Below are 12,399 nucleotides of genomic sequence, written 5' to 3'. Positions count from 1 at the left end.
CGATTTAAAAATATTCCTTACAGTGATCATGGTGTATTATGGACACACAAAAATTCTGGCAGATGTATATTTGGAGAGCCTTTTGGCATTTAAGATCCTGTGAATTGAGGAAGAGACAGGTGGTATTAAAGAGGGAAATCTGCAGATGCTGTGATTAAAGTTCACACAAAAATGCTAGAGAAACTCAGAAAGTCATGCAGACTTCTTTATGTAACAAATGCCCCTTTCACACTTCCATGTGATCTCAGGAATTAACGGTGAAAGCAAAATCAGCTCATCGCCAGCGTCTGATGATGTAATCTCATGCCAGGGATTGACGGCCTTGACCCTAGTACAATCCCTGCCATCTGCAGACACCGGCGTTGCAATCATTCATGTGTGAAACGGGCAATTTGATTATGGGATTGAAATGACCCAGGTTTTTGTGTGAGTGCAGGAACGTGAAGGAAGAAAAGATTAAAATGAAGGTAAACTTTGCTGTGGGAAAGTCGCAGTGAGAGAGAGAGGAAATAAATAGCAATAAATAGTAATAGCAGACAATTTTTAAACAGCGTGGGAAAGTTGGTAGTGCTATAGTGCACAATTTATAAAGACCATTGGAAAAAGCTACCGACTATTGCTATATATTGCTAGCACCTTCCCACAGTCCCTTATAAAGGTTTATATAGGCAGCACATCAAAAACAGGGGCTGAAGGGCTCAAACTGTACTGTTCATAAAGCTTAATTATGTTCAAATAGAAGATCATAATACATTGATCAGGATTTAGGACAGATCCACCATCACTTGATACTTCATGACATCACTGGTAGAAGGTAGAACAGTCTTAATGGCTCCTTGCAAGTGTGCAAGCGTTCAATGTCCCAATTAGAAGTGGTCAAGTGTGAAAGGGGCTAAAGAGACAAGTGGTGCTGTGTCTCCTTTCTGATTTGCTGTTCAATGATGCTGCACGTGAATTTCTCACTCCTTACCACAACCCCATCAATCTCCCCAAACGTATGTGTGGAAAGCAAGGACCTTATAATGCATCCTTTGTCTGACTAACCTGAAAATGCTTTCATATGAATGAAAGACAAGTTTACAAAAGTGCAGTCTGTTCGCCATACCCCAGTAACCAAATAATTCACACTTTTAGTATGAATCTTGAATTGTCAATCAACAAATCTCATTCACCGGGATTTGCACTTGTCGAGAGCGTCAAGTTCAGCTGAAGTGAGTGAATCTTTACTGCTGTGGTGTGAACAGTACTATCTCTGCTAAATTACTGTCTTTTTGCTCCCTTCTTCCACCACATGCATAACTGACTGGGGCAGTCTTCGTCAGGTAAGTAATTGCATATGTCCCAAGTCCATTCTAACTGGTGCAGTTCATACCACTTGCATTTGTATGAGTGAGACCTCCACTGACGACAATATAATCATTCTCATTACATACCCATGTTTTGTTTGAAGATTAGACCATCTGTACTTACCTAACTAGTGAGTGACCTGTAGTGTGAACTTGCTCTGTGATTCTTTCCCATATAGTTTGACACTTTTTAAAAATGTTTATGCAAATTCACAATGATTTCATTGTACATGTACAGCAAATCCCCCTTTAGGATAAAGATTTTTTTTAACAATTGGATACGACTAATTTACTAACGTGGTAACGTATAATACTTCTCTGTAGACTGAAAAGCTTCCAAGTCATCTTTTGCATGTGGCTTTTTTTAAGTTTTGGATTCCTAGAGTGAGTTGTGTTTCCCTTGCATTTTGTGTGCTGTTGAGTGAGATTAATAGATATATTTTAGACCTACATCTTTTTAGTATTCCAAGCATCATTCCTTGGAAACTGGGATTTCAGGCCCTTTCATATAAAATTAATTGCTATTTTCTTTCTAGCAGGATTAATTTATTTGTGTTTTATAAATTTGTCCAGCTTGGATCACATATGCATACTGGCACTGTGTTTCTGGATCACATCTCTCACCTAGTGGTTTGACGTTTTATTTCTCTCTCATCGTTTTGCTGTTGCCTTACATTGGGCAAAATAACAAGGCTACTCAATCCCCTTTATATTGGAAGACCTCCATACCATCTTAGTCGAGGAATGAGAAAACTGTACTTGGCTGATGAAGGTATAGGGAAAAAGCAGACTTGCTCAAGTTAATTATCATCTGACTGTATATTGACAACCATCAAAATTGCATTTCTCTGGACCACGGGGCCCACACATAACGCACACGATACACAGCACCTAATAACTGCATGTATACACGTGATAAAATGAAAAGACTAGATGATGATTGGCCTGTTGATACTAGGTCTAAACCACTTGATAAAGCTATTCTTCCTGAATGACCACTTGTGAGCTTACACTAATTTTATAGGAAGCATTTTTTTCTTCTTCTGTCTATGCATCTCATAAAATGATGATGGTTCCTTTAAGTCAGTTTGTGGTGTTTGATCTGAGGATACCCACTCCTCAGAAAGAAGCAGGAGTGGTACCTCGGTGGGGAGGTGTCGGTGATCGGCGTCAGTTGTTGGGAGGGGGAGTATGCACAAGATGAAAACTGGGTCTGTGTCGGGCTCAAACATTGAGAACCAGGTCATGAAGCTGGAACAGCCCCTGCCAGAACAAGCCTACGGGGAGACAGGAGCCCACCGACTCACTAGTGTTCCATTGACCTGGGAAGCCTTCCCGGGGGATCGGCAGCAGCGGTGGGGTTGTGTTGGGGATTGGCTGCGGCAGTTTGGAGGTCTCAGTGATTGTCAGCGATGTTGGGGGTCGTGTCTGGGATTGGCGGTGGCCAGTATTTTTTGGTGAGTAAGGGTTGCACAGGTCCAGACCCACCCTCTCAGATCCAGCAGCATGGTGAGGTCTAAGACAGCTGGGGAAGTTCTGTTGCAGTGAATGCCCTTTCCACGCTTCACGGCACATGTCTGCTAGATGGCTGTTGACCCTACAAGAGGGTTCATCTGCCCTCTGACAGGTCTTGTTTTTCATCCTGCAGAGTGTCTAGCCACCCTCCTCACCTGGTGGGGGGGAGCCGGTTTAGTCACCAACCACCCGACCATGTGACAGATAGTACTGAGTTACATGGTACCAGTAGCACTCAGACGAGTGACCTGACATAATGCATATGTATAATTGATTAATGAATAGTATGAAAATTGAGTTTTCTTTCATTTGGAAAGGCCAGAGTAATATTGTTTATGTCTCCACCAAACTGAGGGATGGGTTACTGGGTGCTGTTCAGTTTAAATGTGGTTGAATTAGCTGAATTCAATGTATAGTTTATTTGCATTGACTGAAAAGTGATCAAAAGCTGGTTTGATTAGTGAATATCCAGATTGATACAAATATAACATTAAAAATATTTCAAATTGGTTTTATTTGTAAAAAATTGCCTGAAGAAAATGACTGTGGCCAGAAATGTTTTCAGCAGCTTAAATATTTATACCAGTTTCAGACGCTTAATTAGGTATCACAAATTGTAAATTGTGACGAGGGAGCAATAATACTCTCCTTTATCGACAGGTCATGTGCCTAAAAGGACAGAGGGACTTCTCAGACCGACGCACTTTTGACAGGATCCATATTGTGAACCATATAGCTGATGACGATTCATTCCACTCCTCCGACGAAGATCTGATTCCCAGTATGCTGAGGGTTCGAGGTCTCCGGAGCCTTCCTCACCATTTTCACCACCTCGTCAGAAATGTGCAAATGGAAGCTAATAGTGAGGACAGTACAGACAGTGATAATGAGGATACAACGTCACATCCTCCTCTCTCCAGCCAGGTTAGTCATCAGAATGTCTGCAAAAAGGGCCAGGACCAGACAGAATCGTTCTCCACCACCGTGTGACCACTACTGTGAATGTGACAAAGACCAGATGGGCTCCAGTCACTCAGGCTTGAATGCAGCTTTCTGTCTTGCCAGCTGATTGAAATAAAGTGTCAAAAATTACATTGGGAGGAAGAGGGGGGAGGGTTCATCTCCTATTGAAATGGTGACAATGTACTGAATTTCGTACTGTATATTGGGAGTGGGGAGGGAGATGGGTTGGTTACAAGGATGGTGTCATTTTACTGTTCTTTTATCTGCCTTAACCTCTGCCAAACCTTTCCGAAATAAATCTTGCCACATGTTAAAACAAGAGATGGCTTGTAAAACAGACAGGAGATGGGATATTGACAGTATTATATACAGTATCTTCTTTTGTCTTTTTCAACTTGAAATAGACACTTCCTAATTTATTTAGAAAAGTGGATTTTACTTTCCCTTTGCTTGATACTTCAGTTAATGGAATTGTAAGCTCTTGGGATATTGGTTGATTATGGAAAAGATGCATCATCTTGTGCAATATGAATTGTATTTTATGCTAAAGAGAACATTTTACATGTTTATGATTATAAATATACCATGATGGTCTTAAGAGGATGAATGAAATGAGTTTATGCCTTTACGGCACAGTTTGGTCAGATGTTTATCAGCCAACAAAGTTATTCGGGCATCAGAGTTCAAAAACATATTAAGGATGCAGCTGTACAGGATGGTATATCATGGGCTTGCTTGGGTCCCACACAAAAATACGTTTCTTTAAGAAAATGCGTTTTTTAGTACCAAAAAAAATCAAATGCTAAGATTACTGTTTATGCCTTCATATAATTTTATCCATTTCATTTTGAGTTTTCATTTGAAGTGTCTGACGACAAACAGTGATGGACCAGTGGTATGTGTTACAGCAATATCTAATGTTAAGGGTTATGACAGACATGTAGTTAAACTTTAATATAAGTACAGTATCTTTTATTGTTAACTGAGAATGCATTTCTGTCATTGTATGAATTATCCACTTTGAAATTGGGGATTTCACCAGTGGCGTGGACTGAATACCGTTGATCATACCATTCAAGGAAATGCAGAAACACTATCAGGAAGATCTATAATGCAGAAGAAAACGTCCCAGAAAATATCCTTGTTAACTATATGTTAGCTCTGCTTGGCAGTTGTTAACATTAGCTTTTTCACTTAACTAATGAGAATGCTTGTATAAAACACTATCAGTGCTTCTCTTTTAACTTTAAATTATAACATAATCACAATAAATAAACTTTTCATGATTTTAAAGGGATTATACTATATCTTATTACTTTATATATGGTTTTCCATTACTAATGTAATAGGGAATCTTAAAGCTGAAAAGGGAATGCAAATTTTAGACATTGTTCCATGTTTTAAAATTGTGTAATTCCTTATGAACATAAATAAATTGGTATCTTTCACCATAAAATGTTTGTGGATTGCAATTAATTTTGAAATTACTTCAATTAATTTGCTGTGATGTTTTAATTTGTCTTTGCAATTTCTAATCCTTGTACTAATTTATAACCCAATAACTAAAATAGCTTGGTGGCAGAATGCATTGCGTATATTTCATCATATTCAATTATGTATATTACAGATACTATTTATGGTCATGTAATAAAACAGAAATGTAATACTACATGCAATTACCTTTAGTCTGCCATAAGGAAACCAAAGATTTGCCATAATTACCATACAGTCAGAAAAAGAGAGTCCCACCCCCCAGAGTCACCAAATGTCTGAGTCTTTCTCCGGTGCTCCCGCAGCCTCTGCAGTCACACAAGACAGCAGTTCAATTCTAACCAGTGGCAAACCCAAGCCCAGATCCAAACCTCCAACACAATGAGGAAGGTTTCACCGCCCAAGGCCCTTCGTGAGCTAATTGGGCTGGTGTTGAATATTCCAAGAAAGTATCTGGCAGCATCATGTTGTACCAAACATTGTGAATTCAATGGAAGTATATATTTTTATATTTAGAAGTGTCCACAAAATTATTATAGAAATGTACATTGTATCATTCCTTCTGCAGCAAATTCTAGTCAATGCAAAAGTAAATTCTTTTCACCTCTAATATTAAACATCTAAATGTGACTTTTCTATTAAGGTACTAACAAACCATACCTTCCTTTTAATGTTGTTTTAAATATAAAGTGGAAGGCAATCTATTCAGTTATTCATGACAGTGAGCCTTTGATATTTAACGTACCGTCTATTGGTGCTCAGTGAGTTTCCTTCTTCTGACAACTATCAGACAGTGACCTTCACAAAATGAATTATCTTTGTAAAGTAAAAGAAAAAAAATAACCGTAGCCACAGAGACCAAGTGAGTCCGCTTCTTGTCCAATCATAATCCAGAATTGATAGTGGCAAATTTTCCATACAAACGTGGCCTTCTCTGAGGCCTGTTTCAGTTTCAAGCCTGAGGATGCTTTATTTTCTGATGTTAAGCTCTTATTTTTGTCATTTACCACACATTGGGCCTTACACTTGAATTGTCCCAATTCAACAAATAGGATGTCATTGTATTAGGCGGGGAGACCTGTGGAGAAGGGAAGGGGTAGGGAACCACAGAGAGAGACTTGTAAGGAGGATATGATCTTAATAAACAATTTCTACCTTTTCTTAAAAAATGCTCTTAAAGGAAAAACTTGCAAATGGTAACAATACTATTCTCGGAGAGTGTAGTTAATTCCACCACTAATCAAGTTTGGTCACATCATTGGAAGTGGATGAGGGTGATTTGGATTTATTCTCCATTCATTGGATTCTTCTGGCCAAACTTTGGTTCTGATTTCTGGGCTCTAAAGAAATTGGCATCGTTTGCTCTGATCGCAGATATTCTTCCTGCCCATGCATCGAGATGTTGTCCAACACAAGTTTGACCAACAAAGACTCTGGAGGGCTTGGAGGAAATTGGATTAGGTTTCAGAAGTACTAGATTTGATGCTTGTGCATTGTCGGGAATAAGCTGTCCTGTGAATTAGCTTTGTATGTACAGAATTATTTTATTTTTTTAACAAAAGATTAGATTTGTTTTTCTGATTATTTAACATGTCCATGACTCAGGATGTATGTAGCAATCCTGTGTATGATAGGACAACATAAATAGTAGCGTAAGTATGAGAGGGGCGTCATTTGGAACGGCATCAGTAAAACACTGTAACGATCCATTCTGTCGATGAATTCCTCTGTCAGAAACGAACAGCAAAATGTCCTCGGTAAAATAACTTTCTCTACAAAATGGATCACAAAAAGTAAGAGATGTTGAAAATAATGGAAGCTGTCACATTTGTAATCATTAGGACCACATGACTGCAACTTGGGGAATTCTCAGCAGAGGTAAGTTTAATTTGATGCTCCACCAGTTCCTCAGTTTACAGCTTTCTCCGATACTAGTGTGGGAAGTAAGTGAATAGATGAGAATTTCAGGTATTTACTAGTTAATCTTCCTTTCTAATATTACAAAAATATTTTGCTTCATAGCATGGTGAGAGTCCTTAATGATCCACTAATTCATAATTGCTTCTCTTCAAAAGCTTTGTAATGAAAAAAGCTTAATTGTGGATTTTAATATCCTCAGGTATTGCAAAATATTGTCCTTTCTATTTAAAGTATATATTTAATCTCAGCTATTCCCTTTATATTGCAGTACAACTTTTAGTTCACATTCTGCTAAATCAAAAGTTAAGACATCACCAGTTTGTGTTTTGTTTTTAACATCTGTGAGAATTCTTCCACGTTTATTCACATCACTGATCTTTTTCCTGGTGCCATGAAATTACACGGGGTAACAATGCAAAAGACTCACATAAACCAAAACCACTCCCAGTTGATTCGCAGCAATTTATAGCAAAAAAGGAGTCACACAACCTGTAGTGTTCACATCAGCTGAAAAAAATTCATGGGCAGATGATCATTTAAAACGCACAATTTTAATCTTCATGCCTCAGGGAAATGACTTCTAATTCCTCATTATCCTATCTGAATATCTCACCATGTTTTAATGTTTCTCCATTGCCACAGTTGTATGGGGGAGACCCATTTAAGCCAATATCACATTTCTCATGTAATTCTACTCCGCATCTTCTAGTATGATCATATCCTGCTTGTAATTTAGTGCCCAAAACTGTCCCAGGGACTCCAGTTATGATACAGCTAATATTGGGAATAAGGCAGGGAATGGATACTGACAGAGAAAGATCAGCCATAAATAGCGGTGCTGGCTCAATGGGCCAATTGGCCTTCTCCAGCACCTACTGTCTATTGTCTATTTGCATAGTACTAACATGACCTCCCTTTTCTTACATCCTGTGTTCCTTTTATTAAAGTCAAGAATCCCATGTACAGCAAATAGTGAGAAGTCTGAGGAACTCAGCAGGTCAGGTAGCACCCATAAAGAGAAATACTCTGCCAGCGTTTTGGGTCATGGCCCTTTATTGAGGATGCTTATCAATAGACAATAGGAGCTGGAGTAGGCCCTTCGGCCCGTCGAGCCAGCACCGCCATTTTACAGATCATGACTGATCACTACCATCAGTACCCCTTTCCAGCCTTATCCCCATAACCCTTAACTCCTTTGCCCACTAGAATCTTATCTAACTCTCTTTTGAACATAATCAGCGAATCTGCCTCTACCACCCTCTATGGCAGAGCATTCCACAGATTCACACTTCTCTGGTTAAAAAAATGTTTTCTCATCTCCGTCCTAAAGGGCCTACCCTGTATTCTTAAACTATGCCCTCTAGTCCTCGTCTCCCCCATCATTGGGAACAAGTAATCCAACTTCACCCTGTCTATCCCCCTGATGATTTTGTATACCTCAATCATGTCCCCCCTCATCCTTCTAAACTCCATCGGATACAAGTCCAGTTTTTCTAGCCTTTCAGCATATGTCAACCCTGCCATCCCTGGAACTAACCTTGTAAATCTGCGCTGCACACCCTCTATAGCTAGTATGTCCTTCCTCAAAATTGGAGACCAGAACTGGACGCAATACTTCAGGTGGGGTCTCACCAGGGCCCTGTACAACTGCAGAAGGGCGTCTCTGTTCCTATACTCCAATCCCCTCTTTATGAAAGCCAACATGCTATTAGCCTTCTTCACAGCTTTCTGAACCTGCATGCTAGTCTTCAGTGACCGGTGAACAAGTACTCCCAGATCCATTTGCTCCTCCCCACTCCCTAGCTTGTCTCCATTTAAATAATACTCAGCTTTCCTATTATTGCCCCCAAAATGGATAACCTCACATTTGCTTACATTGAACGTCATCTTCCATTCAGCACCCCACTCCCCCAACCTGTCCAAGTCCCTCTGCATTTTCCTGACATCCTCCTCACACCCCACACCGCCACCCAGTTTCGTGTCAAAGGCAATCTATGCCTTTAGGAATCTTTGGATAAACACTCAAGGGTATGTCTGTTCCTTTCCAGGATCTTAACCATTTATTATATATTCTTTGTTTCAATTGAATGTCAATATTTGGTGAGTGGCTCCTGGTGGTGGAACAGGTCACAGAATGATGCTGGAAGTATTCAGGGTATAAACTGACCTTTCTGAAAGAAATGTACAATAAATTCCATTTTTGGTACATTATTTTGTGGGCTTCAGCTTTTCTCTAAAACATTGGGTTGGAGTGATAATTTCCCACACAGGTCACATAATCAGTTGGATGAAGTTCTACAAAATGAGTGGTCCATGTGCAGATCAGAGGAATATTCAGAGGGAGAGGGATAACACTTCATAATTTGAAGTGTTTCTCATTTGTTTCAAATAAGCAAAGCGAGCTGCAGAATGAATTTCTTAGAAAATCACTCATTAAGGTATGGTCATTTGTATCAAATAAAAGCACCCTGTCAAAGAAAGCAAAGGTTTTGATTAATATCTTCTTTAATTGTCAACACTGGTCTAAATTAATTATTAGAGTTGTCCAGAAAGGTCTGCAGCTCCTGTGATGGTAGTGCAACACACAAAAGTGCTGGAGAAACTCAGCAGGTCACGCAACATAGGAAGCAACATGTTGTGCCTGAGCCCTTCGTCAAGTTATGCACAAAACAGCAGGCAGGCACCTGAATAAAATGGTTGGGGAAGGAGAGGAGAGGCAGGAAGAAGGGGCAGAAGGAGGAGCACAGGCCAGCAAGGAAGACCCCATTATCTACCTATGATCCTTCTCCCCGCGTCAATATCTAGTTTTGATCATCAGCCTTGAATTTAACCACTTTCAGGTGTAGGGCACAAGCTCTGGTTCCTTTGGTGGAGTAATTTGCCACCTGGATCTCTAAAAACAGCAAATAACTTCACATCAACTTCATTTTGCAGAAAGAACATAATCAACTGGCCAATGTATTCATGGGTATCTTCAACATCTTACCCCAGCAGGGGGTGATACCCACCTGTTTAAAACCAGCATCGATCCAATGTCTAAGAAGAGTGGTAACCTGCCTAAATGACTATTGACCAGTGGCACACACATCGACAGTGAAGTGTTTTGAAAGGCTGGTGTTGACGCTATCTGAGCGGCGACATGCATCTGTACCAATTCGCTTATTGTAGCAACAGGTCTACAGTGGATACCATCTCACTGGCTCTACACTTAGCCCTGGAACATCCAGACAGCAAAGATGCCTACATCAGAATGCTCTTTATCAGCTACAGTTCTGTATTTAGCACCATCATCCCCTTAAAATTGATTAGAAAACTCCAAGCCCTGGGACACTGTGTAATTAGATCCTGAATTTCTGCACCTCCAGATCAACAATCAGAGAGGACTGGTAAAAACATCGCCTCCATAGTCTCCATCAATACTGGAGCACCACAGGGCTATGATCTCAGCCCCCTGATAAACCCACTATACACCCATGACTAAGTGGCTTGGTATTACAACAACAGCATCTACAAATTTGCTGATACCACAGCATTGGGTTGTATAAAAAGGGGCGTTGAATCAGCATACAGGAGGGAGATTGAAAACTTGGCTGAGTGGTGCACCAACAAAGAAAATCTTGAACTCAATGTCATCAAAAGCAAGGAGCCGGTTGTTGACTTCAGGAAGGGAAAACCAGAGGTGTAAAAATCCAGAGATCATTGGGGGATCAGAGGTGGAGAGGGTGAGCAAATTTAAGTTCTTGACAATCACTATCTCAAGAGGATCTTTCCTAGACCCAACACATAAATGGCATTGAGAAGAAAGCATGTCAGAGCCTCTACTTCCTCAAAAGTTTGCGGAGGTTTGGCATGACATCAGAAACCCTGGCAAATTTCAAGAGATGTGTGGTGGAAAGTGTGCTGACCGGCTGCATCACGGTCTGGTATGTGGCCACCAATGCCCCTAAGCATAAAGCCCTGCAAAAGGTAGTGGACGTAGCCCAGGACATCATGAGTAAAGCCCTCCCAACCATTGAGAACATAGGAGAGAGGTATAGGTGCCACAAGACTCACACTGCCAAGTTCAGGAACATCTGCTCCCCCTCCCCCATCAGACTCCTCAACAACAAACTCAATTAGGGACTATACTTTTGCATTTTATTGATTTTTTAAAAATCTGTATTGCAGTCAGTTTGTTTACATTTCTTTATTTGTTTATGTGTGTACGTTGAGTCCGTTTTTTTTGCACTGCCAATAAGCGGTAATTCTGCCTCACATACAGGAAAGAATCTCAGGGTTGTGTGATGTCATGTATGTCCTCTGACAATAAATCTGGATTTATCACTGGTTCTAGACTAATCCCTCTGTTCATACAGGCCCATTAGCCCTTTTTCTGTGCCAAACACAGTGCCAAATTGGACTAAATCTCTTCTGATCCATATCCCTGCATTCCCCACATAGAGTTTGATATATGATATCTAAAGCCTGTTAAATCCTAGTCTTGTGTATGCTTCCACCATTACCCAAGGACCTACCACTCTGTGAAAGTAAACAGCCCCTGTATTTAAACTTTCCCCTCTCATCTTAAATGAGTCCTGTATTTCATCTCTATAATTTGACATTTTCAAGTGGAGTGGCCTCTCCAGGGCCCAATCCAGGGCAAAGTTGATATGGAGATTCGTCTGTTGCCCATGCATCGGGATCCCCCTCTCCATGCTAATGACAAGTCCGAAGGAATGACGAAAGTTGATACAGTTTGGTGCCAGCAGCATTGCAGGAGTTGCTGGGTTCAGCAGTCAGCTGCCTTCAGGACTCTGACTCCAGATTTTTCCTCGGAGCTTACTCCCAAAGCCTTTCTGTGAGCGGGTAGAGCCACGAGGCAGCAGAGGTTTGAAATCGGAGTTTTCCCAAGGTAACGAGTCCCATCTACCCAGAGCAACTAGTTTCAAGGCGCCAGGGCCTGCCTTTGCCCCTTCTGTCAGTGAGAACAGCTCTGCCAGGCATAATAACTATGCCACATGTGAAGGCCAGGAGTTGGACTTGGTTGTCAGAGGCTGTTTGAGTCACACGCCATGAAGAGCAATTGTGTATCAGTGAGAGCTCGTCCCCACTACCGCCCTTTGGCTATGACAACCTTTAGAGCTTGGAAGTACAACCTGACGAAACAGAATTTTGTTTTCCAGTC

General features: G+C 40.7%; 1 protein-coding gene across 11 annotated transcripts in view; it reads left to right on the top strand.

Annotated features, from left to right (window-relative positions):
- evi5a (ecotropic viral integration site 5a) overlaps nucleotides 1-5,224 on the top strand; it is a 271,867-nt gene extending 266,643 nt beyond the window's left edge. For 4 of the 11 annotated variants that reach the window (XM_069939244.1, XM_069939236.1, XM_069939239.1 and 1 more), the window contains 2 exons: nucleotides 3,522-3,785; nucleotides 4,867-5,221. In XM_069939244.1, the coding sequence (XP_069795345.1) occupies nucleotides 3,522-3,785; nucleotides 4,867-4,983 (381 nt within the window). In that variant the 3' untranslated portion in view covers nucleotides 4,984-5,221. Of the gene's footprint in view, nucleotides 1-3,521; nucleotides 4,144-4,866 lie in introns of those variants that run through there. The other 7 variants (XM_069939247.1, XM_069939246.1, XM_069939243.1 and 4 more) reach the window with 3 other exon arrangements.
- Nucleotides 5,225-12,399: the final 7,175 nt, after the last annotated feature.

The sequence above is a fragment of the Narcine bancroftii genome, chromosome 5 (genome assembly GCF_036971445.1).
Source record: "Narcine bancroftii isolate sNarBan1 chromosome 5, sNarBan1.hap1, whole genome shotgun sequence".
NCBI classification, from domain to species: Eukaryota; Metazoa; Chordata; class Chondrichthyes; order Torpediniformes; family Narcinidae; genus Narcine; species Narcine bancroftii.
This window is presented reverse-complemented; position numbering and strand designations above follow the sequence as displayed.